Source organism: Rattus rattus, chromosome 15 (genome assembly GCF_011064425.1).
Source record: "Rattus rattus isolate New Zealand chromosome 15, Rrattus_CSIRO_v1, whole genome shotgun sequence".
NCBI lineage: Eukaryota > Metazoa > Chordata > Mammalia > Rodentia > Muridae > Rattus > Rattus rattus.
The window spans coordinates 23,239,642-23,266,613 of NC_046168.1; the positions used below are offsets into that span (position 1 = coordinate 23,239,642).

The 26,972-nt window shown below is 40.7% G+C and overlaps 1 protein-coding gene and 1 long non-coding RNA gene across 4 annotated transcripts in view; one reads left to right on the top strand and one right to left on the bottom strand.

Moving 5' to 3' along the window:
- Positions 1 to 7,120: 7,120 nt before the first annotated feature.
- Dsg1 (desmoglein 1) overlaps positions 7,121 to 26,972 on the bottom strand; it is a 29,448-nt gene continuing 9,596 nt past the window's right edge. The window contains exons 4-16 of one of the 3 annotated variants that reach the window (XM_032886048.1): positions 26,073 to 26,228; positions 24,660 to 24,804; positions 22,298 to 22,464; positions 19,607 to 19,741; positions 19,132 to 19,317; positions 16,469 to 16,728; positions 16,024 to 16,163; positions 14,654 to 14,731; positions 14,363 to 14,503; positions 12,233 to 12,369; positions 11,842 to 11,914; positions 9,562 to 9,770; positions 7,121 to 8,480 (exon numbers count right to left, since the gene is read on the bottom strand). In XM_032886048.1, coding sequence (XP_032741939.1) covers positions 7,467 to 8,480; positions 9,562 to 9,770; positions 11,842 to 11,914; positions 12,233 to 12,369; positions 14,363 to 14,503; positions 14,654 to 14,731; positions 16,024 to 16,163; positions 16,469 to 16,728; positions 19,132 to 19,317; positions 19,607 to 19,741; positions 22,298 to 22,464; positions 24,660 to 24,804; positions 26,073 to 26,228 — 2,841 coding nt within the window. In that variant the 3' untranslated portion in view covers positions 7,121 to 7,466. Of the gene's footprint in view, positions 8,481 to 9,561; positions 9,771 to 11,841; positions 11,915 to 12,232; positions 12,370 to 14,362; positions 14,537 to 14,614; positions 14,732 to 16,023; positions 16,164 to 16,468; positions 16,729 to 19,131; positions 19,318 to 19,606; positions 19,742 to 22,297; positions 22,465 to 24,659; positions 24,805 to 26,072; positions 26,229 to 26,972 lie in introns of all 3 variants that reach the window. The other 2 variants (XM_032886046.1, XM_032886045.1) reach the window with 2 other exon arrangements.
- LOC116884818 lies at positions 19,869 to 26,101 on the top strand. The gene is made up of 3 exons (XR_004385899.1): positions 19,869 to 20,010; positions 25,420 to 25,485; positions 26,017 to 26,101. It is a non-coding gene; the product is annotated as an uncharacterized LOC116884818 (long non-coding RNA).

Sequence of the window (26,972 nt, forward strand, 5' to 3'; positions counted from 1 at the left end):
TTGCAGTAAGCCATTGGTCTTCAATGCAGTAAGCCATTGGTCTTCATTGCAGTAAGCCATTGGTCTGGTTTGAGGCTTCTGCTATATTATTAATACCAGATCCCTACCAGGACTTCTCTCGTATATTCTGTTGTTGCCCTGTGTCATGGAGATCCTGCATCTTTGGATCTGTAGGGCCAGCCTCTTCTCATACTCCAGTAACTCAACAATGTGGTAGAAGTCGGGGTGGGTCAACTCAGAACCCTACATCTCAGCCTAGGTTAGCCCACCAGCTCTCCCGAGCAGAGCAAGCTCTACCACGCTGCCCTGCCAGCACATCTAATGTCACAGGCAGCAAGAGGCAGGGCCAGTTCTTCCACTCTCATGACCCCAGGGCCAGCTCTCCTATTTGCCTCAGGTGTGGTAGGGGAGAGGGGGAGGGCATTTCTTCCTCCCTCACCCTTACCATCAGCCAGCAGGTAAGTGGCAGGGCCAGCTCTCTCATGCTTTATTTGAATTCAGCCATCAAGTACATGGCTAGAAAGTGGCATCTTTAAAGGCATGCACCACACTTGGCATTTCCATATATTTTGATCAATGTAATGTTCTTATTCTTCTTAACTTTTTCTCAAGGCAATTTCCAATGAGATTTAAGTTTTCCTGGCTGACCTGGACTGTGTCCTCATGGTCTTCTCAGACATTTTTCTGGGAATCTCATAAGACTAAAGCTTTGTTTATAATAAAGGCAATTCTCTTGCAGCCCCAGAGTCTAGGGTTTTACCACACCAGTTATAAAAACATCTAATGCTGGTCAGGAAATACTCTACAATTTTCCAAAACCTTTTTTTTTTTCATTTCCTCCTGCAACCAAGGTTTCCCAGCAGACCTTTGACATGCAACCTCAAAAGCCACCAACATCAGTGCCTCTAGAGATACTGAACCTCAACTCTTCCTTGAGAAGTCCCCACATACTACTAAATCCTGACTGTCCATTGAGAAACCTCCATGGTATCTCTTACTCTTTTATGAGCACTTCTCCTTCTGTTAGCCCCCTCCCCATTTTGAAATCTGTTGAAAAGTCTTCTGTTGAACTCCACCTCTGCTCTACTCTGGCTTATCCCAAAATTCTTTGCTGAGGCAACACCAAGACTCATGGCTTTTTTGGATGGAGAGCTCAGAAAAACACTGCTAGGCACTGCAGGATCTAACTTGGAAGAGTGTTTCTGCTCCTGCCAGTGCTGACATCATTGTGGGTTTGCCCAAAATCTATATATGGCATTGCCCAGCATCTAGATGAAGCACTGTCCAGCATCTATAAGAAGCGTTGGTGAATTTTCTCAATGGCTGTTCAGCTGCTCTGCTCTGCTGCTCTTTGCTTCCATGTCTTTGTCTTCTGCCCAGAGAGTCATGTAGTGTTTAATGAGTGCCACTGACACCAGAGAGAGAAATCCCCTTAGGGCTATCTATATCCTATTTCTGAGCCAAATGAAACAGTACACAGATTGTCCTCAAGAGAAGACCCCAAGACACTCCTTCACAGGACCTAGTGCAAAACTGCTTTTGTTATGCTAAATAGGCAAAATGAACCCCTGGAATTATATGCTAGGTAACTATGTTCGCATAGTGCTGTGTTAGCTTTGGTCAGAGAAGCTTCTCTTTGTAGTGGTCAGTGGTGGCTGCAGAGATTCAAAACTGGTCAAAGGACTGGTAATGGAACTGTTGGATTCTTAGCCATAAGCAGGATACCTGTGTCACTCCCTTCAAGGCTCAGGGAACATCACACCACAGAAGAGGTGGGAAGAATGGAGGAGAAGGAGGAGTGGGTGGCAGGGAGTGACTTCCAGACACGACAGCCACTGCACTCTTGAACTCATAGCAGCTATAATTACAGTGACAAGATCTGGACAAGATTGGGCCTGTCAACAGTCTGTCATGGAAGGGGGAGGGGCATGTGAGGTCCCTTCCATCACCCCCCCAATATAAGAGGATTTATGTATACTTAATATTGATGGGAGGGGTAGAGATAATTTCTTCAGTTGCACAGTCATCAGTAAAGGGCCCACACTCCTGTAAACAGACTTCGCCTAAGCTCATAGTGCCAATCCTAATGAAAAACACTGGGACACACACACACACACACACACACACACACACACACACATGCACACACACATGCTCATACATAAACACACTCACACATATACATTCAAACCCACACACACATTCACACACTCATACACATATACACTCATACTTATTCATATACATGCACACACATAATCATACATACACACTCACACACACACTCTCTCACATGCACATACTCACGGATACACACTCATTCACACACACAGTCTCACACACAGTCACACATTCTCACACACATTCACATACACACACTCACACACATACACTCTCACACACTCAGCACACTCATGCACACTCAGCACACTCTCACACTCACACCACCATGAAAGTAGAAAGGAAGGGCTGGAGAGATGGCTCAGTGGTGAAGAGCACTGACTGCTCTTCCAGAGGTCCTGAGTTCAAATCCCAGCAACCACATGGTGGCTCACAACCATCTGTCATGGGATCTGATACCCTCTTCTGGTGTGTCTGAAGACAGCTACAGTGTACTTATATATAATGAATAAATAAATCTTTAAAAAAAGACAGTAGAAAGGAAGTAGAGGAGAAGAAGGAGATTAGTGAGGATGGGATTGGGGCTAGAGAGGGTAATGGGAGGAGGGTTAAATACGATTGAAACACACACACTCATCTATCATAATGAACCCCATTATTATTTTAATTAGTATAGTGAAAGACATAAAAACTGAAACTAAACAGATAAGGAAAGACTATGGCAACTCTTGAAATTGCAGCGAAAGTATCCTTTATTATGAGGTGCCCCCCAGTCTGTCGGGCCAGGGGCAGGATACTGTGGTTTGAACATAAAACGTCTTCCATAGATTTGCCAATGGCACAGGTCAGAGAGGCAAAGGAAAGTTGGAGGCATTGCTCCTTGCTCATACCCACAGCATCCTGAGATTCCTTTTCTCCTTAGCGAGCTCATCCTGGGCAAAGCCTGATCATTGATTTTTGTCACAGAAAGCAACTTGAACATGAACCAGTGAGAAGCAGAACAGAAAGTTTATTGAAAGATGGCGTTTAATAGATTTAAGAACACCAGTTCCCAGACAGAGATACTGAGGGGAAGAACAAGGCCCAGCAGAGACGATGGGTATGGGCTTCTCGAGGACAGATTACACCATGGTTTTTACAGTGGTGCTAGGCAGGATTTGGGTTGATTATGAAGTTATTGTCTTAAATGGTTGCTAAGGAATTTCAGTGAAATCCTGGGGTAGTTCCTGAGGACCACCTCATAGGCTTACAGTTGCTGAGGTGAAAGTATAGATGACAGGGATGCAGGATCTAGGGCACCTTCACTGTCTGCCATGCTAATACTCTCATTTATGAGGTTCCCAGAAAATGCCAGGGGCTGAAGGGAGGATGTGCAACACGTTTAAGCCTAACTCCTGCTTTATTGCTGTTTTAGCGTTCTCATTACAGAAATACATCTGTAAATAGGAAACACTGTCTCTGAAGAAGTTTAAAAGGCAAGCCTTATTACTATTTTCATCCATATGTCTCCTCTGTGGTGTCACTAGGAGACATTTGGAAGAGGAGGCTGACCAGTAACACAGAATAAGCAGAAGCTAAGAGAAGGAGAATGAAAACGTATGTAAATATTGTGACAGCAAAATTGTCATCTCCCTGAATATGGAATTAAAATTATAACTGGATTCAATAAATCTTAATTATTTCTTCTAATCTAAAATCTCTCCAAGCTTTTAATTCTAGAAAGACAGTAGAGGCATGCCAATCAGTTTATGGTTAGAAACACAACTATTCAGAAATTACCAACTGTCTTAAAATAGTCAACAGATGATGAAGAAAGGATCTAGCAGCCGAACCATCCCCAAACGTTTATAGTAGAAAGAAATCACCTTTGCTTTGAACACTGCGAAAGGTGGTTATGAGAATTTAAAGTGCTTGGGGAACTGTGTAAAAATATAAGTTAAGGCAAGTACATTTTAGTCAGAGCATGTATGCAAATACAACTAAAAGGGAGGGAATATGGAGAATCAAACAATAAATTACTCAGTGTTTCAAAGTACTCGGTGCATGGTAGGTTGATCTACTCAAGCTTCATCCTAACACAAAATGAATGATCTGGAGGTAGAAGGCAGATTGAGTTTTAGTGATTGTAGTGTGGAAGCCACATTATAAACACCTGAGAGCTATGTGCAGTGGATCCTATAAATACCAGAACTATCCCAAGGGTTGGGGCTTATTAAACACATGGGAAAGTGTGCTAAGGACTTGAGCATTTACTTGGATTTCCAATGTCTTTCCAAAGGAGACTATAATGTTTTAAAGGTTCTATTAAAGTTATGTAAGGCATATTGGTTGTCAACCAAATCTTGGCCTGAATTCAGAAATAAATGTAACTGAAAACATCCATTCAATATAGAAGTGTGGTTTTTAAAGATGCATGATTAAAATTCTGTCCACCTATTACACTGTACATGGAGGTAAACAGCATACAACAGACATTTTGGGAGTTATATGTCAAAATCAGCTGAGTGTCATTTGGTTCATGCTCAACAATAAAGCATTTGTGACACATTGACTCCCTCTTCACAAAGCCAGATGTTGCATCTTGCTTTATTTTCTTTTTTTTTTTTTTTCTTCTTTTCGGAGCTGGGGACCGAACCCAGGGCCTTGCGCTTGCTAGGCAAGTGCTCTACCGCTGAGCTAAATCCCTAACCCCTTGCTTTATTTTCAAAACACATATGAATAACTTTATGGTAGTATTTACTTCTTCCTTTGCTTGTGTTGCTTTGAGATTCAACCTGGTTTGTGAATCACAAACTTCGCTATTTATTTGTGAAAGGATTTCATCTCTCTCCTATATCTGTGGAATAACACTCGTAGTTCAGATTGCAGCACGGTAAGAGAGGAGCAAAATCCTGCCTAAAGGGTGTTGGTGAGCTACTGCCTTTCAGTGATACGATGATGTGTTTTTACTAAACAGCACTGTAAAATGCAGGACTAAACAGGGCACATCATACAGTCTGGGAAGAAATAGTTTGGTCAGAAGTTAACTATGCCAGGAAGAAGGAAGACAAGCTCTTCGTTCAAAGTTTTATTTTCCCAGGTCTTATATAACTGATGAATGATGATCACATTTATTAAAGATCGTCATATTACCACTTGTTAGGCAATGAAAAAAGTATTTGGGATTCATCAGACATCTAAGCAAAGATATAGCAAGGTTATAGCACATTAAGGCAAAAGTACACTTTCCTTTGGATGGATGAATGAAAAAAGAAAGAAGGAAAACTATATTAATTATTTCTATCTGTTCGAACTTCCAAACCTAGGCATCTTCAAGTATATTTCAACAAATACCTTTTGAGTTATCTCTAAAAGCAAAAGAAACCAGTAAGCGAAAAATCAAAACCAAACCATATCCTCAATGCATTACCCTAAATTTTCGAGCACAATAAAAGAAGGACTCCTTTGAGTGACTTTATTTATGCCTCTGCATTTTGGCTTGCTACATGTTAGCAAAACTTTACATGTTCTATACAGTTAAAATTTGACATTTGTGGCCTTTAATATCCACTGTATCCACTCATATAGAACAAAGTAGCTCTTGCTGGAGCAACCAATTGCTCCTAGGTCTGGAATTTGGACAATGATGCTGTGATTCTGTGACATCCTGAGAAATGGATGGTAAGGTGATGAATATATCTTTAAAAGTTGTATACAATTCACAACTCAGGGATAGTATTTTCCCCATTCTTATATGCCATATAAACACAGCATTTTACTTTAGCCTATTTTAATGGTGAATTTGAAAGCAAGAAAAGATTCCACTACCCTGCATTAATAAATGTACCTGTTTCTTAGAAAGCTTCGATTCTTCCGAGAGGTTGTAAACCAGGGAACACCAATTGGCAAACATACAGAAACAACACATCATAAATAGCACCTTACTAAATTTCGAAGCTAGAAAAATATATCACACTATAACTTGTAAACTGTCTTTAAGTCAGAGTGCTTAGAAGCCAAGAGATTATTAACAAAGCAAAATGAGAAACTTCCAAGTTGTGTGGATGACACATTTTAGATAAGGAAAGGACTTGTCTAGTATCTACATCACTTTTTCCTAAAGTAACACCACTTCTGGTAAAGGGTCATGGTTAATCACTTCCAAATGACATCAGAGAGTCATTCAAAGGAAGACACTAATTTCAACTACATTAAATCATATAGTTTTCCTTTACTGAACAAACAATTATTTTCTAACATTTCCCACTGAAGACAGTTTTCATGTTCTAAAAACAGTCCCTCCCCCTGCTCAGATCCCCTTGAAAAATTGCCCCAATGCTTAGCCATACTGCGAGCTTCTTCCCAACAGCTCAACTTAGGTACATTATCTTAACTATGGGTTTATTCACTAAAGAGCTGCACAGGAACGGGTATGACTTACTGAAGAGATAATACTGTCCTGTCTGTACTTGGAAGGAGAATTAACACTTGTGAGGGCAGCCATGCCATTTACAACTTTCCCCTGAACCACAGTGGTATAGGCAAAAATGATTACGGTGCCCTTCTCCACCCAGTAAGCACTGTTCTTCAAGCCACACCTAGGAAACACATGGGAGCCAGGAAAGTCCCCAACTCCACAGGAAACTTAACTAAAACCACATCTTGAGATCCAGGCTCAGTTTGTGCCAAATGAGACTCACTGTATTGTTCCTGTCTATGGGCTTTCCTCCTAGAACATACTTCTAAATCTGGAAAGGATTCCATCTAATGCAGCTTAGGTGTGGCCACGGTAAGAATAACTGGTATCTTATACACATAACCATGTAGCTAGAAATCTATTAACCTTAGCCTGAATCTGTGGGAGGGCTTTTTAATTTGTATTACCTGTGAAACAGACAAGACACGTGCGAAGGAAATGTCAGATTTCCCTCACCTGTGTGAGCTCAAGCTACACATTGAAACAGTTTTGGTTAATTTCTGAACAGCGAGAAGAATTCTTCCAATCGCCACTGAAAGCCAGTGCGTTTATGTAGCCACATTTTATTTATTCAACATGCTGGTGATACCCTACAGGGCACACATTAAAAAGCACAGACAACCCTGTAGATCACATAGCCACAGATAAGATTGTACCTCAAGTTCACTGTCATTATTTCCTTAGTGCTAATATGAGAAAAAAATTACCACTGCTAGGGAGCACTCTTCTCCATGGTGATGTTTCCGTGTGTTACTGTCACTGTGGTTCTTCCTTACTCCACAGTCTCCTTATAGCCTGCTCTGCATCGTAAATTGCACTCTTAGATTTGGAGGGCAGGAGTTGGATGTAAATCACAGAGATGGTGGTGAACTGTATTCTGGGATCATGACTACTTGGTATATTGCACTGTACTGTACTTTGTGATTCGACTTCGAGCCATGCTAGGGGAGGCAGATCCAACTGCCTGGCTAAAGTGATGGTCAGAGGAACTCCTCATGTGGCCAATGGTGGCTGTCCCTCCCATGCTCATCCCGGTGCCACCATCACCTACTCCACCAGCACCCATGGTGCCTATGCCTCCAACCCCACCTATCCCAGCGGTGCCTGTAACTCCACTTACACCGGCACCAGAAACCACTCTCTCTGTCACAATCACGTTGTGGGCACTTGATAACTCAGGGGGCATGCTCAGGTTGCCGATCATGCCAGAAGTTGGTTGGATCACTCTTTCTGTCACAACTACATTTGAGGTCTCTAGAGGGTTAGGAATGGTTAGGGAGGTGGGTAGACTTGAGCCTGGTGCTATTACCCTTTCTGTCACTATAACATTTGATCCATCTCTCAAGTCGGGTATCTCTAACATCCCATGCAAATCAGCACCAGAGATGGGGCCCACCACCCTCTCTGTCACCACCACATTTGAAGCCTGTCGGTTATCATGAAAGTGGACAGAGGGTTTCAGAGTGCCAGAGGTGGTATAGGACTCCCTCACAGTGACATTACCATAGCCCAGAGGATCAGGAATTTGCATAGGATGCTGTACGCCAGGGCCAGAGGGGTAGGTGTTCTCAGAAATTACTGTGGTAGTGCCAAAATGTGGGGAGATGGGTGGGTGTCCACTAGCAAGGGGCTCTGTACGCTGGGGGCAAATCAGTTCAGTGCTCTGAGGAGGCCAAGAAGGATCGGGATCTGGGTATGAGTCTATTTCTTTTCCTAGGCTGATATCGGCCAACTTCTTAAACTTGGGCCCCAAGGTATCCAGGAAGCTTTCATCTAGATCTTCTCCGATGAAACTGCAGCAGCCCACAGAGCCTGCAGGGGAGCCCGCGCCTTCGATGTCATAGATGAGCAAACAGTCATTGGAAGGACGTCCTTCATCTTCATCTGCGTACGCATAGGCCTTCTAATTTGTACAGAACAAAGAACATTAAACAAAGAGTAACAAGGTCCTTTTTATGATTAGATGAATGTTTCTAAATTTTGATATTTACTAGAATTGCTTTAAAAGTTATTTCACAGATGCTTGAAAGAGTTCAGTTCGAAGTTATTTTAGTTATAGTTCTAATACATGTCGCTCTTTAAACTAGGTGAACTTGCTTAAAATAGTGCACTTTGAACACAAAATCATATATGAAAATCCATACACAATCTATCTTATCATAATTTAGGAGGGAAATAAAAGTAATGTGAACAAAAGAGCTGATGGGAGGAACTATTTTTGCTCTGAAAGGGAAATTTAGAGTTGACGGGTGGGTTCACTAACATTGTATTTTCTTTCATTGAGGCAAGTTGGTTGGGGTTTTGATTTTTTTTTTTTTTTTGGCAAGACGGAACAATTTGATTCTGTATTCAGGTTTTTCACTTGTCAGTGTCATGTAAAGAATTTATGTGTTTGAAATTAAAATGAAAACATAATTCATAATTAATACGAAAACCTAACACATTCCTAGCAATGATAAAATGTATGAACTGTGTTTGAAAAACAATATAATGAAGTATGGGATAAGCTTGTTTCTATTCCGAATGAAGGAATTAACTGCTAAAGCTTCAGAGAGGTGGGGCTATTTGAACTGACTCTGGAAGGGTGCCTAGAAATGTGCAGGGAGAGGAGAAGCAATGGGGAACAACAACCAAGCAAACAAACAAATCACAACTCAACATTTCAGAGTGGATCAAAACAACCAGAGGCCTGAGGCGAGCCGTCTCCTGTGGGTGAGGCAAGCAGGCTGGTGCTGAGGGGAAGATGGAGCTGTTAAGGTGGTGGCGCCTGAATCATAAAATTTGGACTTCAAATTACAAACAAAATAGAGCCGTTGGCAGTGTTTAACCGGGAGAGTAAAATGCTCAGGGCAGAGCCTCAAACATATTGACCAACAGACAAGGACAGTTGAGCATGAAGAGGAGACCACTGGCCAGGCCCTTGGGAACTGGTGAGACTGCCGCATGAGGTGGATGTAGAGAAAAGCATGTGCTAAAAGCCTTACCTGGCAGAAGTAACTTTCCATGAAATTCATATTGAGGCCCCCATCTCTACATTCTCTCATTGAATTTCTTCTTAATGTTCCTGAGTATTCTTGGCATATCTCAGGTGCAGCTGATGTTTTAACTCCATCCACCAGTTCAAATCCTGTAGTTCTTTCTCCTCCTCCCAGATCTTGCATTTCTCTGCCACAATATTCATTTGTATAAACTCCTACAAACAGTGAACCCATCAAATTTAATTTTTTTCTAGTGTGGTTAAGCTAAATTATCATGTATAAATTTTTTGACTTAAGTATGCATTGTGAGCAGAGAAGAGATGGATATGATGCACAGAGGAGGGATCATGAAAGTGTTAATTTCAAACTTGTGTTAATAGACAAAGTAATATTAACCATCGCGATAATTTTAATCATCTGCTAAAAGACTTTTCTATATGATGTGCCAAAAAAGTGCAGAGAGATAATAAAAATCTGTGGGCTGAATAGTTGGATCTCAAACTGAGTCAGGTAGCTCCAATTCTAAAAATTAAATAATAGTATCAGCATACTTCTGATGTGTTGCCGGATGCCCGTGGTGTCCTGTAGAAGGCATAGGAGCCACTGAATTTCAGACAGAGGCCATAGCTACGATGAGAAAAAAAGGTTGCTGGATTTATCTTGGGTGTACTTGGCTATGAAAGGGGGCAAGGAGGAGCATGCAAGATGCTGAGGTAGTGAAATAAAAAGGTAATGAATTTAAATGTGGTGAACAGAAGCAGGGTTCACAGGAGGGCAAGTGCGCATGGCACAGCACTCTAATTTGAGTCTGATGCCCTTGATGCTACTTTAGGGTTTGTGTGAAACTTCATAGACTTAAGGAGAGAATCGATGCATAGATAATATTGGTGGTTTGATGAGCTGACGGGTCTCAGGAACCAACAGCAGAAGGGGTGGTAGGGTGGGGTGGTGGGATGTGACTCAGTGAATTTCTGTTTTCTGCATGGGGAAATATTGGCACCACTAACAAGCATAGGCACATCAGGAAGAAAAATGGGAACAGTGATCTGTTGCACAAAAGAAAGACAGATTATTGAATGCAATTCTACAAGATAGAAACATTTCTATGTCTGGTGCATTTTTAGACTCTTTAAAGTAGAGAAGTAATGCTGTCGGGGCTGGATGGCTCAGTGGTTAAAGTGCTTGCTGTTCTTGCAGAGAACATGGGTTCAGCTCCCAGCATCCACATAACAGCTTATGACTGTGCGTAACTACAGCTCCAGATCATCTGATGCTCTCTTATGGCCTCCAAGGGCAACACACACACACACACACACACACACACACACACACACACACATTGTGCACAGATATACAAGGAGACAAACACTCATACACACAAAATAAAAAGCAAATAATTAAAAAAAAGAAGCAATGGCTAAAAAGACTAAGAGAAAACAGAAAATAAGTAACGTTTACTTTTTAAAAAGTAAAACAGTAAGACTGTTTCTACTGACAGAAGAATAATTTATTTTCATTTCTTTTTTTATTACAGCAGTAGCTTCCCGGCTTCTGCTTGAGAGTTAGTTTAGATATTTGGTTCAAGATAATTGTAGATACCTTGTCTTAAGATTAAGCAAAGAGAAACTCCCCCGTGTGTGTACAACCTTAGCTTTGAGAGGTTTTGAAAGTGTTTTGTCTATTTGCTTTCAGCTTAAGAATTTAAACAAATGTTTTAAAGGGCAATGGTTATACTTATGCTAAGAAAGGACATACTTTTCTCTGTAAAATGTGTTGCTAATGTTAAAAACACTGATCGAACAAACTGTGGGATAAGATTCTCTACACACAAACACTCACATTCATACACGCATGCACACACACACACACACATGCACATATACAGTACTTCATCTGTTAGATTATTCATGATGGTATTTTGGTACTCCCATTTATAGAGAACCTGATTACATCATCTTTCTGATGATCAAGGGAGATTTTAAAATATATAGCATGTGGGCCAGAGAGATGGCTCAGCTGTTAAAGGACAGATAGGCTGACAACCAAAATTAAAATATCTAGCATGCCAGATCAATAACGTAGGCTTTCCTTTACCATTCGTTTCATTTACAAATGTGTCATTGGAAAAGGAAACACATTATAAAAACGCATTTAAAGACCAACCCCTCCCGGACAACCCTTCCCCAAACCCAGGAAAACAAAAACCCTAAGCAGTAAGATGCCCAACCAGAGAAAACAAATCCCATCTTAGTCCCTTGAGTTGCTGGAAAGTGGTCTTTTTCTTACCTGAGTTGTCAATACATTCTATAATATTGGCATTACCAGGTGGCATTTGTGGCACACAGATGGTGGTTATACCCTAGAAGACAAGAGACAACGTTTTCTCATTTAATGAGTCTTTTCTTCCTCTACTTGTCTATTTTTATTCTGAAATTATCACAGAATTCCTAAAAGGAGACTATTTAGGATGATTTTGAATTCTAGGTAAAAATCGAATCTCATTTTTAAGCCTTGCCTGGTGACCTCTATTGCATTTTGAGGTACATTTGAATCCTCTTTCTTTCTTCACTAGGTGCCCAAGAACCGCGAATAGTGTAGAATAAATAATTTCTATCACGGTAGGGCACGCCCGGAGATGGGATTTTGTTGAAATCTCATTCTTAGACTTAGCACTTACATCATGGGGTTCAGGCTGTGGCCCTTCTACGGCCCATGTGTGAATTGCTCCATCAGAACATTCTGGAACAGGTTCGAATCCAGCTCCACCACCAGGGGCTCCTCCACAATCACAGCAGATCAACAAGAATGGGACCACTGAAGGAGAGAGAGGTAAGGGGTCAGCGGTGCGCCATGTTGAAAGAAAACACTCTGATTTTCAATGGTCAAATGAGATTCCTGAGTTGTCTGAATTCAAAATCGCTATTACCGGAACAATGAATATTAATGTGGCTGGATCCCCAAATAACCATGAACTTGGAAACCCTAGACTGCCGTGAATTTTAATTTGCTTTATAGTATTGAGATCATATGTACAATCATACAATTAAAATAGGTGATTTTCCCCCCCATCATCACTCAAGAAAGGGCAGAGACTAAAGACAGGTATCAGCTTTGATCCTTCGCACTGCATTTACTTTCCCATTTGCACCCAGTCTCCTTCTCTATTTCAAGGGAAAATCTCACTCAATTGTCAGTTATTCTTAGGAAGGTTATTATTTTCCCCTACAGAGACATCTGTCTTCGGACATATTCTCACGTAAAGGCATTCATGCTTTAGCAATGTCTTTTTCTTTCTGTTTGAGTTTTTCATTTATTTACTATTGTCATAGGATCTTGCTAGATAATTCTGAATGAAAAGATAGAAAAAAAAAGGATGTGTATTAATTGAAGGAAAAACTAAAGCAGAGAAGGTGGGGCGGGCGGGGGGTGGGGGAGACAGAAAAAAGAAAAGGCAAAGAACCCGACTGGCTTTGCTGTTTTTGGGAAATCCGTAAGGTGGAGAGAAGGAATGAAATGTAAAGCTATTGACCCAAAGGCTTGTATACAACACTGAAAACCGTTATTAGCCACGCTATCCGATTGTGGACATTGATATCAGGGAGACCTAAACTGAAAGTTAGCTGTTGTTTATGGCGATTATCAGCAGCTCTTTGGCGTTTAGTTTGCTTTAGTAAAGCAAAGAATTGACTACAAAACGTAGAGGACTGTCTCTGTTCTCATGTAGTCCACACGTTTGCTAGCACTCGGGCATCTTTTGGTTTAATTTGATGAAAAGACTCCATTTCAAACTCATTATTTTTCTCATAGGACTTTCCCCGGTTCTTCTTTCCGTTTGTTATGAGCCAACATGGATGAATTCCTGTTAGTTAACACTTCTTTTTGAAGTGTATTTCAAATTCTAGAGAAAGTGCTCCATTTTAAACTGTGTTCTCCCTGTGCCCAAATTTCTTTGTGGTTTATATGGATCTGTGTTGAGGAAATGTTCCCAGAGGTGAGTTCCTTAAAGTCAGAGAAAACCTAGCGAAGAAGTAGTTAGTCACTCATTAAGACAGACGAGGAGGGGCTGGCCAGGTGGCTAAGCACGGTCTCAGGGGTTGAGAGTCTGTCCCCAGCATCTGCAAAGCGGCTCTCAGCCATCCATAGCTACAGTTCCAAGGAATTCGTGGGCCAGGCCCACGTGCTTTTGTTTACATTTATGTAGGCAAAAAAACCCGTATACACATAAAATAAAAATAAATATATTTAAACAGAAAGAAATGAAGGTAGAAAAAATATTTTAAAATTTTGCGTGAGTTCTTTCAATGTACATTTTGTGGTTAATTATTTAATTAGGTGAAGCTTGCTTTACCACCAATACTTTATGATTCTATATTTGAAAATGGCAACCTCCCAACTGCTTGGATGGTAGGCGTGTGCCGCCACGCTCAGCTGCAACTGTCAATGTTTATATTAACTTAACGACAGTGTGTAGGCTTCAAGATATTACCCCCCCCATTCCATTCCAGTTTCTGTCGTAATTTAGGGCAATATTAAATTCCACCCGGAACATCCACTGGACTCTATATTTCTGTTTCTGTCCACGACTAAGGCTACTGTAGTGGCCCCAGATGTAGCATAGCCTTCACTCGTGGGACCTTTCCTCCCCTAGTGGTGTTGTGAAGTAAGCAAGAACAAGAGCAAAACTCAGAACAACCGGTTAGGTAATCCTTGCAAGACATACACTGTTAAGTTGAACACCTAAACGGTTTGATTTCTTTCGCTGTATCTTTTGGGAGACGCATGTCAAAAGAAATACTGGAATACTTACATCCTAAGACTAGGAACCCCATGATGAGCAGACCGATGCCGGCAGGACCAAAGTGAACGTTGTCTTCGTAGGCTTGGAAAGTGTCAGTATTGTCAATATCCCTTGGTAATGTGCTGCGTTGCGGTTCCTCAGTGGAAGTGTCTTTATATCCATTAGTCACTTGGCCACCACCATCTCCACCGCCGCCACCACCACCGCCGTCACCACCACCACCGCTGCCACCGCCACCGCCACCGTCACTGCCACCACCACCACCGCTACCGCCACCGCCACCGCCACCACTACTGCCACCGCCACCACCACCTGTTTCCCAGCCAGTGCCATCAAGTTCAATGATGATTGTTCCAGTGCAGGTCCTCTGAAGGGAATCTGTAACAAGGTTCACAGTGGAAGAAACTACTGTCTACACATAGCCTAGCAATTAACAGATTACAAGTGTCCACCGTGCCCAGCAGCTTGTGGGGGTTCTAGAGACTCCCATCCTTGGAAAGCAATTGCTTCACCGATTCATCTACCTCCTTTGCCCTTCTACTCAGTTTTTAAGCCAATCAGGGATTGTAGTATTATAACCAACCTTAACATTATTACTGACAAAACTGTTTACTGGATAGTTTATAGTGTTGCCAGTTACATAGTCTATCTAGGTTGAAAAGTGTCAAAGTACAGAAAGATGTGAAACAAAACCAGAAGCTAACCCATAGCATCAGTACCTAATAGATACCCTTCTAGATTCCTTCAATACCAGTTGCCCTTAGTGATAAGGGCTGTGTTATACATTGATACATTTATACAATCTTATGGTTCATTCTACTTCCAGTGGGACTTGAGATTTTACTTTAAATTGTGTGCACTTTTTCATGCCATAGTACACCTTTAATTAACATAGTTTCTGTTGGGTACGTGATTTTATAGCGAATGGGCTATAGTTTCCGTCCTTAGTTACCTGCTTTCAATAGAACTGGTAAGGACACAGGTGTTATCATCTCTGTTCAGCCCTCCATATTTAGTGTTTCCCCAATGATCATTGTTACTGGGATTATCAGATAGGAATAAAGAAACGAGCTGAGTTTGTTTTGTGCTATTCTATAGATATGAGTCTTACTCTCACTGACAGAGCCCTAGAGCCTAGCAGGATGACTAGCATTATTTAGTTAAGACTCAGTAAATACTCTGTGAATAAAGGAAATGAAATCCCTGGAGATGTGCAGCAGACATGGTTCGAAGTCTGGTTATCTGACCTTAAAGGTCATTTAATGATGCTCATGCTATTTTAACATGTCTCGCTATTTTCTTTCCTTTTTAAAAAAACATTTATCAGCATATATTGTTATTTCCCCCTTGTGCAGAAGACTGGAGTGTAGATGGGTGAGGTGGCTTCTCTAGGATCCAATAAGCAGTAAATGATGAGACAGGTCAGTTTGAATATCCAGTGCTCAGCTCAACGGGACCACTTCTATTGAAAAGGGGCTTTTCAAATTCACTTGTATTCTGATCACAGCTCCTTCTTCCCTGCTCTACCCTTACAAATCCTTTCCCATGTTGCCCCTTCCCCTTCTCCTCACAGGGATCCAGAAAAGAGGTTTTCTTTTTACAATAAGAATTTTTAAATTGTCTAACAATTTTATACTTGGCTTCCTCTGGAAGTTAAATTGATTTCTTACCATCTATTGATAGAATTGTTCCTTCATATCTCTTATTAAGCCTTTGGTATTGTTCCATGGTAACTCTGTTTCTTAAAGTTATTATGCCTGTTCTTGAGTCAATAGCCAGCAGGCCCTCTGGGTTGTTTCCCATTACGTATCTGTATTTAAAAGAATACAGCAAAAATCAAAGCTCTCTTTCAAATCATGGCATTGTAAAATTACATTTGAAAGGTTAGTATACAAAATAATGGGTTTCTTGTGCCTCTTCAAGTGTGTCTGGAAACATACTTTGTCAGATACACTTTGTGCTCAGTCAATCTCCTACCCTCCCACCCACCTCAAACTGCCTGCCCTCCTGGCTGCTTCCCTCCCTTTCCCCAAACAGTTCTTTCTTTCATTCTTTCCCTCTCCGTTCTCATGATCCCCTAAGGTTAACATTTTAGTTAGACAATGCCATTCTTACCTAACATTGGTGGAGGTCGTACCCGTGTCCAGGTCTGTAGCTGTGAACTCCCCCACTCTATAATTTGCGTCCATTCTACTGTTTACCACAAATGTCTTTGAACCTGGTCGGAACACGGAGCCCTCGATGACATTCAATACCTTCACAGTGATCATAGTCACTGTGAGTCTATATTGAGAAATAATTGACTGGTGGAATTCAGCTACATTTCGAACACCAATACTAAGCTGTAGTTTCTGCATGGCTTCATAATCTAGGGGCTAGAAAACACAGAGAGAATTAGTTATGCTGTAAGAAAACCACTCAGAGGACAGAGAAATCCTTTGAGACAACTCAAAGACATTTGTTATGTTACTGTTTGAATTATGTGTTTGAACTCAAATTCACGTGATTACCCAGTCTAGTCTTACTTGCTGGGTATTAAGTTCAAGGTAGACACATGCAAGCATAGGAAGGGGGGAAATCTAGTTGTCCTGGATCTTTTGTTGAAAAGGTTGAAAGCATGGGTCATGAGCTCCAATTGCTCACCAAACCAGTTAATTACTTAAATTCAAAATATGATTCACTTAATACATTTGCAGTGCAAAGACAATTTGTTAGCTGACATTTCATGTTTCTGACACAGTAACTCTTTTAATAACAAAACATGAGTCAAATATATTAGAGACTTAACTCGTTTTATCCCTGAAGAACTATTTAAAATACTCACCTCAGTGTGACATTTTGAATGTCAATGTTATACATAAATGCATACATATATGCTTTTCTTCAATATGTTCTAAAATTATTTCATACTATAAGATAATCAAGTAGTAAGTTTTCTTATACAAGTCAATATCCAAATCCATGCTTCATAGAATTTACTAGATGGCTGATGTATTCCTCATGTACCAAATATATCTTTTCTGAATCTTTATGAATATCTTAAATAAAATATTCATACACTGAGCTCTCCTGATCATCTAAAATTCTGGGATTTAGAATTAGTTTTATTTGAAACTTTAAACACCAATTATAACATATATAAGTGTGTGCGGTTATTACTTTTCCGTAATCATAATAAAGTAGTTATCATATTACTTTTCTATAATCATAGTAAAGGATTTGATGTATGCTATCATATCAGGGAAAAGCATCCTAGTTTTTAGGTAGAGATATTAAGAACAGATAAGTTGAGTAATTTTAAGAGTAACATTAAATTGAAAGTGAATAGATTCAGAATTCATTTCCCTAGCATTCAATTTTAGATAGTACCAGAAAAAAATGAATTTAATAGATAAGGACACCTAGGTTTAAATGACTGTGTCATTTACTAGCAGTAAAAGTTAGGACAGGTTGCATGGTTTCTGAGCCTCCATTTCTTTGTCACAATATAGATTTAGTATAACCTAATTTTCAAGGGGTGCTGGAGGAGCTGATCAGAAGCGTCTGGAACCCGTTTCAAGCAAATGGAAGCAACAGTTTCGGTGAATAAAAATTTAAGAGACATGGGAGTCCTAAGACCACACTTCCCTAAGGGACCGAGTCTGTTGGAACTCTGCTTCATAAGGTTACTCTGAAAGGCAGACTCAAGTTGGATTGAACGTAAGTCTGGAGAGACCAGGAGTGAAGGAGCTGGGGGAACCCTGGGCCTACACTAAGAGGCAGAATTCTCAGGGAATGGAGCCCACCCCACACCCCTATGGAGGTAGGAAAGTAAGAGGTAGATGAAGAGGGACTGTGTTGTATCCCGAATGATTCACGGTGAGCGTCACATACAACTGTCAACAATTACTGAAGACTTAAAGAGGTTGAACTCTTCACTCTCAGCTTCTCCTGAGTCAGATTTCACCTTACATTGGCCCAGGATAGCTTACTGAATGTAAATGTGGTGAGTAGTTGATACATAGGAGAACTAAAATAAGCCTGGCCAACAGCCATGGTGAAATGAGAATATGAGGGTTCTATAATTCTATGATTGTCACAGTTTAATCCCATAGAACCACACTGGCAGAATCACAATGATTTAATTTTATCATCCTGGGGGAGGGAATCAACTCTTAATTTTTATGATAAATATTCCTAAAGCATGATATTAGCATCTCAACGTTGGCATGGGCACATTTAAAAATCCGGTTTTAAAAATATTATTTAATTACTGACTTTGAAGCTGGAGAAATGGTTTAGTGGTTTAGAGCACATAATGCTCTCGAAGAGGACCAGAGCTCAGATCCCAGGGCAGACACTGAGCAGCTAAGAACCACACAAAACTTTGGCTTGAGGGGATCTGGTACCTCTGGTTTCCGAGGGCACTACATCCACGTGCACATGCCCTTACACAGATACAGAAACACACACATGCAATTCAAAGTGATGAAGTAAATCTTTAAATAAATGTAAACAAAAATTTGAAACCCTCTTATATAGAAATGCTTTTCCCAGACCTGATCTTTGGAAAGAATTGCATGCGTAAAAAGAGTTTCAAATCTTTAATGCTTGTTTTCCTGAGATTGTATAAGCATATACATTCATATTAAAATTACTTGTACTTTGCATAATTTTAAAGCTCGGTGATTTTTTTTATTTCATAGACTCATTTATGAAATGCTAATATCATTTTAACTTGATGTTATGAAATAGAAAAAGACCAGCAAAACAAATGGTTTAGGGTAATCATGCCATACCTTGACAACCTTCAGAATTCCTACATTTGTTCTTTCATTCATTTCTATTTCAAACCAATTTCCCTCATTCCCAGTGACAAAGAAAATGACTGCCTTCCAGTTGTCCGAGTATTCTTCGTCCAAATCAATGACTCTGAACTGCTGTAGATTGGAGTGCAGTGCGTTTTCTTCAATTTGGATGTCATACTGGAACAAGAGGCAAAATATCAGAACAAAGCACGGGTGAGATCCGTGGACCAAGCCGTCTGCGCCAAGCTCACTATTTATAGCTAACGACATCCCTGCGTGTAACTGCATACTTAGTTCAAGTCCACTTGCCCACTGAAGAAACAATTCAACAGAAAGTGTGTGTCTCCGCTGGTGCTCTAGAGAGCAAATCTAGCAAGTGAACCTGAAAACCAAGTGAGTTCCTGTAAGAACTGGGGTGTGGCGAATGTGAAGTCGTGGAGTCTGATCCTTAAGAAGGATTGCTTACAGATGACTGCTCCAAGTACGGAATGTTGTCATTGACATCCAGGATGCTGATGCTGCACTCGCATTCGGCAGACATGCCGTCTGCCCCACCGTCACGGTCTGAGCCTCTCACCACAAGAGAATACTGGCTGTATTGCTGAAAAAGACACGTTACGGGCAATCACACACTGGACGTAGACACTGGCTCAACAGCTGCATAAAGCCACCATAGAAGACAAGGTGACAGAAGGTGAACACCCACAGATCTCATATCACTCAGTATGGAACCTGTGGCGTCCATTTCTAATGACGCTTACCCAGCATGCTCTCGAAGACGCAACCGTGCTGTTCAAGACTTCATTACTTATTCATTGTGTGTGCAGAGAGAGAAGGGTATAGAGGACGAGACAGGCCAAAATATTTAAGGTAAGAAAGATTTGGTTCATTAAAGACGCATGCTATGAGTAATACGCCACTGAGTAGTTAAGACAAGTACAGTGGTATCTAGTGGAAGGGGGAAACTGAGAAATAGAGTCACTTATGATGCTTCTATTTTAATTCTATTCAGTGGCGACTCCATTTTTAGAAGTTGGTGAAAGCTATGAAAGACTTGTGCATAAACATATTAATTCCCATTTATGCATATAACTTCAGCACTTCTCCTTATGACTCAGCGGTTGAGAGCACTGACTGTTCTTCCAGAGGTTGTGAGTTCAAATTCCAGCAAATACATGGTGGCTCACAACCATTTGTAAGGAGATCTGATACCCTCTTTTGGAGTGTCTGAAGACAGCTACAGGGTACTCAAATATAATAAATAAATCTTAAAAAAAATAAGTTGGTAAAAGCTATGGGAAGACTTGTGCATAAACATAATTCCCATTTATGGATATAACTTCAGCACTTCTGTTTATGTTCCCCAGAATCATCAATGATTGTGGATGACCTTAACTTCTGACCCCCTTTCTTAGAGAACTCGACTGCTAAAATTATTTTGATGCTAATATATTTTTGTTGGACCACGTAAAATAATCTGAGAGAAAAGGAAAAGGCTAGGTAGCCATACCTTTTTTTCTAAAGGTGTTTTCAAACAAGTCAGTAAAGAAATGTAAGTAACCTAAAAACCTGCATAGGCTCAAATGAGACAAAATCCCAGGACTGAGGAGAAGTGGACACAAAGTCCCACTCCTAATCGAGAAGCTATTTGAAAGTGATTCCTGCTAGAAAAGAGGAAACAGCTTTCTCCAGTGGGGGGCCACACATCAGCCACAGTCCAGGGCAGAGCCCATGTCCAGGAGTGCTTACAGAAACCAGACTCATGTGTGTGTGTGTGTGTGTGTGTGTGGTGTGTGTGTGTGTGTGTGTGTGTGGTGTGTGTGTGTGTGTGTGTGTGTGTGTGGTGTGTGTGTGTGTGTGTGTGTGTGTGGTGTGTGTGTGTGTGTGTGGTGTGTGTGTGTGGGTGTGTGTGTGGTGTGTGTGTGGTGTGTGTGTGTGTGTGTGGTGTGTGTGTGTGGGGTGTGTGTGTGTGTGGTGTGTGTGGTGTGTGTGTGTGTGTAATGTGTGTGTGTGGTGTGTATGTGTGGTGTGTGTGTGTGTGGTGTGTGTGTGTGTGTGTGGTGTGGTGTGTGTGTGGTGTGTGTGTGTGTGTGTGTGTGTGTGTTGTGTGTGTGTGTGTGTGTGTGTGTGGTGTGTGTGTGTGGTGTGTGTGTGTGTGGTGTGTGTGTGTGTGTGGTGTGCATGTGTGTGGTGTGTGTGTGTGGTGTGTGTGTGTGTGTGTGTGTGTGTGTGTGTGTGTGTGTGGTGTGTGTGTGTGTGGTGTGTGTGTGTGTGTGTGTGTGTGTGTGTGTGTGTGTGTGTGTGGTGTGTGGTGTGTGTGTGTGTGGTGTGTGTGTGTGTGTGTGTGTGTGTGTGTGGTGTGTGTATATGTGTGGTGTGTGTGTGTGGTGTGTGTGTATATGGTGTGTGTGTGTGTGTGTGGTGTGTATGTTGCATGTATGTGGGTGTGTGTGTATGTATGTGGTGTGTGTGTGTGGTGTGTGTGTGTGTGTGTGTGTGTGTGTGTGTGTGTGTATGTGTGTGTGTGTGTGTGTGTGTGTGTGTGTGTGTGTGGTGTGTGTGTGTGGTGGTGTGTGTGTGTGTGTGTGTGGTTGTGTGTGGTGTGTGTGTGGGGGGGGTGTGTGTGTTGGGTGTGTGTGTGGGGTGGGTGTGTGTGTGTGGGATGTGTGTTGTGTGTATGTGTGTATATGTGTGTGTTGGGTTGTGTGTGTGGGGTGTGTGTGTGTGTGTGTGTGTGTGTGTGTGTGTGGTGTGTGTATGTGTGTGTGGTGTGTGTATGGTATGTGTATGTGTGTGTACGTGCGTGTGTTGGAAGTGGTGTGTGTGTATGATATGGGTGTGAGTGTTGTGTATGTATGGTGTGTGTGTTGTGTGTGTGTTGTGTGTGTGTGGTGTTTTGTGTGTGTGTTTGTGTGTGTGTGTGTGTGTGTTTGTGTGTTATTTTAATTTTTATCACTAGTTTTTGTGAGTTTGTTTTGATCTTTTATTTCTTTTGGGAGAGAGAGAGAGAGAGAGAGAGAGAGAGAGAGAGAGAGAGAGAGAGAGAGAGAGATTATACAACATTTGAACACATTCTTTTAGTTTTTCTTTCTCTTAAGTACCATTGCTTTAGAGTCAGTTCCTTTGAATTAAAATCCATTAAAAGACGAAGGATTACCTCTCTGTCTAGAAAATTATTCATCGTTCTGATTTCTCCAGTTTTTCTGTTGATGATGAACATTGGTGCTTCAGAAGGCTCTTGTCTTATGATCTTGAAGGCTATCAGTGAGTTTAAGTTATTGGGCTCGTCAGCGTCGGTAGCGTTGAGCTTCATTACCAGTGTGTCTAGAAATCAAGGACAGTTGGCAGGATTGGTAATGAACACCATTACAGTCCAATATGTTACCTGTGTCCGTACAGCACGCGTTAACTCTCTCCCCTTTAGACAACACCAACATACCGATGTAATAGCTCCTCCCTTTACTTTTGTCCTAATAAAAGGACCACAGTTAGAGAGGTGCCTAGACATTACAGAAGGGAAGAAAGGAGTCTGTGTTCTGACTCTGTTTATTTATCTACCATAACTTGTTTTAAGCAAGATGCTTATGGTCAAGTAAAATAGCATTAAAACACAATTAATGTTTTTCTCAACTGTGCTATAGGACCTTATTTATAGCCATATGATCTTGTCCTTACTCCCCACAGTTACAAATGAGAATGGTAATAACACCGTATTTATGAAGTTCATGTGAGAATCTAATAGCGAATGAGAATACTGACTGATGTTTATACTGAATAATGCACTTTAAATAAATATTATTGTTCATCTTGGGCATTTAATAAGTGGCATTGTTATTTAGATTGGAATTGGCTCTTGGGTAGGTGCTGTGTAACTAGGAACTTGTAGGAAATGTTTGACCACACACTGCCCGTCCGTATCTTCTTTCACAATCTAGTATATAGTATTGATGAATGACACTCGTGGGTGTGAAAGCTGTTGGCACTCCTTCATCATCTGGAATGCTCTGCTACTCTAAATTGTTTTCAACACACTTTTCTAGTCTTCCAGGACATCCCATCCCTTCTCCTTTTGCTTCTTTCCCCTGGGTCATTTTTTCCCCTTCCTCTTTTCTCGCCTCTCTCTTAGCCTCACATCTTTTGAACAATCTTCAATGGTGGGCACTGTCCCACTTAGTTACTGAGTATTTGGTAATTACATTTTTAGGTACAGGGAACCACAGGGCGGCAACTGTACTCTGAGATTGTCAGAGTCCTGTCAGAGAAATGCTACAGTGGACTAGACTGTTAGTGCCACCAGTTAGCACCACCTGAGAGATATGCTTCCAGTATTTATGGTGAGCCCTATGGAATTACATTTATAACACATTTCCAATGTATAAAACCAGCAACTTGAGCAAAGCGAATCATTGCAATTGGCCTTCTGCAGCTCTGGGGTCCATGCCCACAGTTCAGCCCAGAATGAATGGGGAAAAATCCAAAGAACTTACATTACATCTGACAGACTATGTAAAGACTTTTGCATGTCATGAGCCACAGGACAATAAATATTTATATGACATTTTCATTGTATTAGGCATTATTGCCATCTAGAAATAATTAAAAATACGTGAAGGGAAGTATGTGAACCTATGCAAACAAGATATGGTTTATAAAAAGATATGAACTCCATAGATCCCTTTATCTTTAGAGGTCCTAGAACCAAACCAGATAAAGAGGAATGACTACATTTATTATAGCTTGAGTGAAAATGGGAAGCAAAGATTTCTTGACATTCATTTGTTGTTAAGAAAAGCTCTAAGCATCAAAACAGATTACGTATATTGAATATCTTTGAGTGACTTAAGGTAATCAGCTTTGTTTCTGGTACTTACTACTCCCCAGTTTTTACTGGGCGCTGTTTACTCCATCCCTCTGTCTTGGAAATGAGTGAGAACAGATGATGTCTATTTTTTTGTGTCTGGCTTGATTTGTGTAGTGGTGATCTAAGTTACAATGCATGAGCTCTTCAGAATAGAGTGTCAATCTGTGTTCTATTTGAAATGATTGCAGAAGGAGAGTATGGAATTCTTCAGTGCTTACTGGTTAATGACAGGGGAATTCTCTTGATCCTTGTTTGGTTATTATGTATTGTATTGAATAATGTACTCCCATAAAGAGGTACATTTCTTATGTCTGGGTAAAAAATAAATTGAAAGTAAGGGTTTTGATCATATGTGAGTGGGATTGCCTTTCAAACACATTTGGGCAGAGAGTATATTCCCATTTCTCTGAGCCTGTAGGCACTTGCAGATCCTGTCGGGATGTAGTGTAAGAATCTCCGAAGAGCTAGGGCACGAGGCATGTGTTGCTTTGGAGGTGCTCCTGGGCTGACACCACAACTGTGTCCTGAGTCGTCGGTTCCGGAGGCTTTCTACACTTTCTCCCAGTTGATGTTTACCTTGCCACAGCTCAGCCCCGTTGCCTAGCAACAGCAATTTAGTCATCAACACATTGTTTCTTTAATAGTGCAGGTGACTCACTTGCGTTAGAGTTTTCTTCGATTTGTCCTAGAAACGTAGTCATTGAAAACACAGGAGGGTTGTCATTTATATCCATCACCCTGACTCTAAGCTCTAGTGGATTCTCCAAATCTTGACCTTGTGCATTCAGTGCTCGGCAGTAGATCTAGACGGGAAAGGAAAAAGTCAGTGGTAAGGCATGTATTTGTCACTTCTCACAGAATGCAGGCATCCCTGGGTACCACAGGATTAAGGGACACCATATTATTATTATTATTATTATTATTTCCCACTAAAACAGTGACACGAGCAACTTATACAATCAATAAGACAAGGCAAGGAAGAGCATTCAATGCAAGTTTAAAAACAGCCTGGTACGTTAGATAAAAGGAATGTTGCATAGTCTATGTTTACAATCAAGCCATGCCAGAGGAGGACATTAGAGAATGTGGTCAGGGATCGTCAGGAGCACTGTAAACAATAAGTGACATTCTTAAGTGTTGGAATACCGATTTGGACTTGGAAGCCAAGGGATTAAAGTAATTCTAGGGACGCAGATGAGCAGTGTGAATTAAGGCAGCAAAAAGTAAGGAATATCTGAAGGTAGCTTGGAATATGATTTTTTTCAGGGCTGGGAATCAAAGCCAGGCCTTTTCATGGAGTCAGCAAATGCTTAATCACTGAGTTTCATCCTCCGATCTTTGATGGGATTTTAATAGAAGAGACTGTAAGATCAGTGAAAAGTTTGTTTTTATTTTTATTTTATTTTTTTTTAATTAAGAAATGTCAGTCATGTGATTGATGGAAATGGAGGCAGTCGATAGATGAGGAGAACAGAAGAGAAAAGGTAAGTCAGAGGTTAAGGCACATTAGAAGAGAGGCTACTGAAGTTGTGCGACAGTGTCTAGGAATGAAAAAGAGAGATAAGGCCAGGTAGGGATGAGTGAGTTTCTGAAGTTAATTTAGAGCTCAGATGAGCTTGATTATAATGAAATTTGTTCACATGAAACAACTGGCCTCCAGGAGCTCCAGGCTCATCCCTTGGCTTAAAAGGAGAAAGGCAGGGGGACATAGGGGATGGGGAGGGAAGGGAAGGGAAAGCTCTGATCTGGATGCAAAGTAAATAAGTTAATTAATGAAAAGAAGGAACTATTGATTTCCACTGATGTTTCTCTTTTAAAGATTGAATAGAAGTTAAAGATTTGTCCTCCCAAACAAATTAATTTGTTACAGAGCTGATGTAAACTAAGATTTTTGTTAACACATAAGCGAAACATTTCTCTATTAATATTTCCTCATCTACTGGGGTAATGAATTAAGAAAGATCTCAGAAGGCCCAATATTGAGACTCTTGAAATCAAATCTGGTATGGTCTAAGATTTTTCCAGGAATAACATCTACTTGAATAAAGATATTGACACAAAGCCCACTTACAATGAAAAAGGGGGTGACTTCACGATCAACGATGGATGTTATATTGATTTCGCCAGTCTTCTGATTAATAATGAAGATTCCATAAGGTGGTTGGTCAATTCCTACTCCGGAGATGCGGTATGTTACCGGTTGGTTTGCAGCACAGTCTGAATGAATCTGTATAAAGACACAGTGAAGATGTTACAAGGGCCGTGTGAACTTCTACACGCAACAGACGACAACTGTCTTCCTGGAGAACTGTTGAGTATGCTGTCTACAACATCACCTGGGAGTTTTTAGAAACGGGGAAATGATAAATAACAATGTAACAAAACAATTCCATTTCTATGTCTACCAAACAATAAAGAAACAAATGTCACCCTAAGAAGTCTTTATATACATCGGTTGTAAAGGTCATAATCATTAAACATTTATAGTTTTATTTTCATATTCGTTTTGGACCCTGTGCTAGCTCTTTGTCTAGAGATAGCCTTCTTAGAGAGTTATCACGTAATGTTGTTCTTTAAATTAAATATAACTTTAAAAATACAAAGATTCAGGAAAGTATTTAAATGGACTTTATAGTAGCAGGCTATTTGAAACTTCTAATTTTAAAAGTGGGGAGGAGAAGGAAAATACCCACTCCAATAAAGGGTGGTAACTTCTAAGTAGTTTATGAATATAAGCAAATCTTACAAGGGAGTTGCCTGTGTATCTGTACAAATGGCTGTTTTTGCATCTCTGTGTGTATCTACATGTCTGTGGGGGTGAATCTGTGTGTATGTAGGGAGTAGGTTCCTGAGTTTGTGCTTTTGTGTATGAAAAAAAGAAGAAGAATGAGAGGAGCTTGAGGTTATGAATGAGACAACCTCTGGATGTTTGTAAATATGGGCAAACAGGAGTTAATTCTGAGGGTTATGC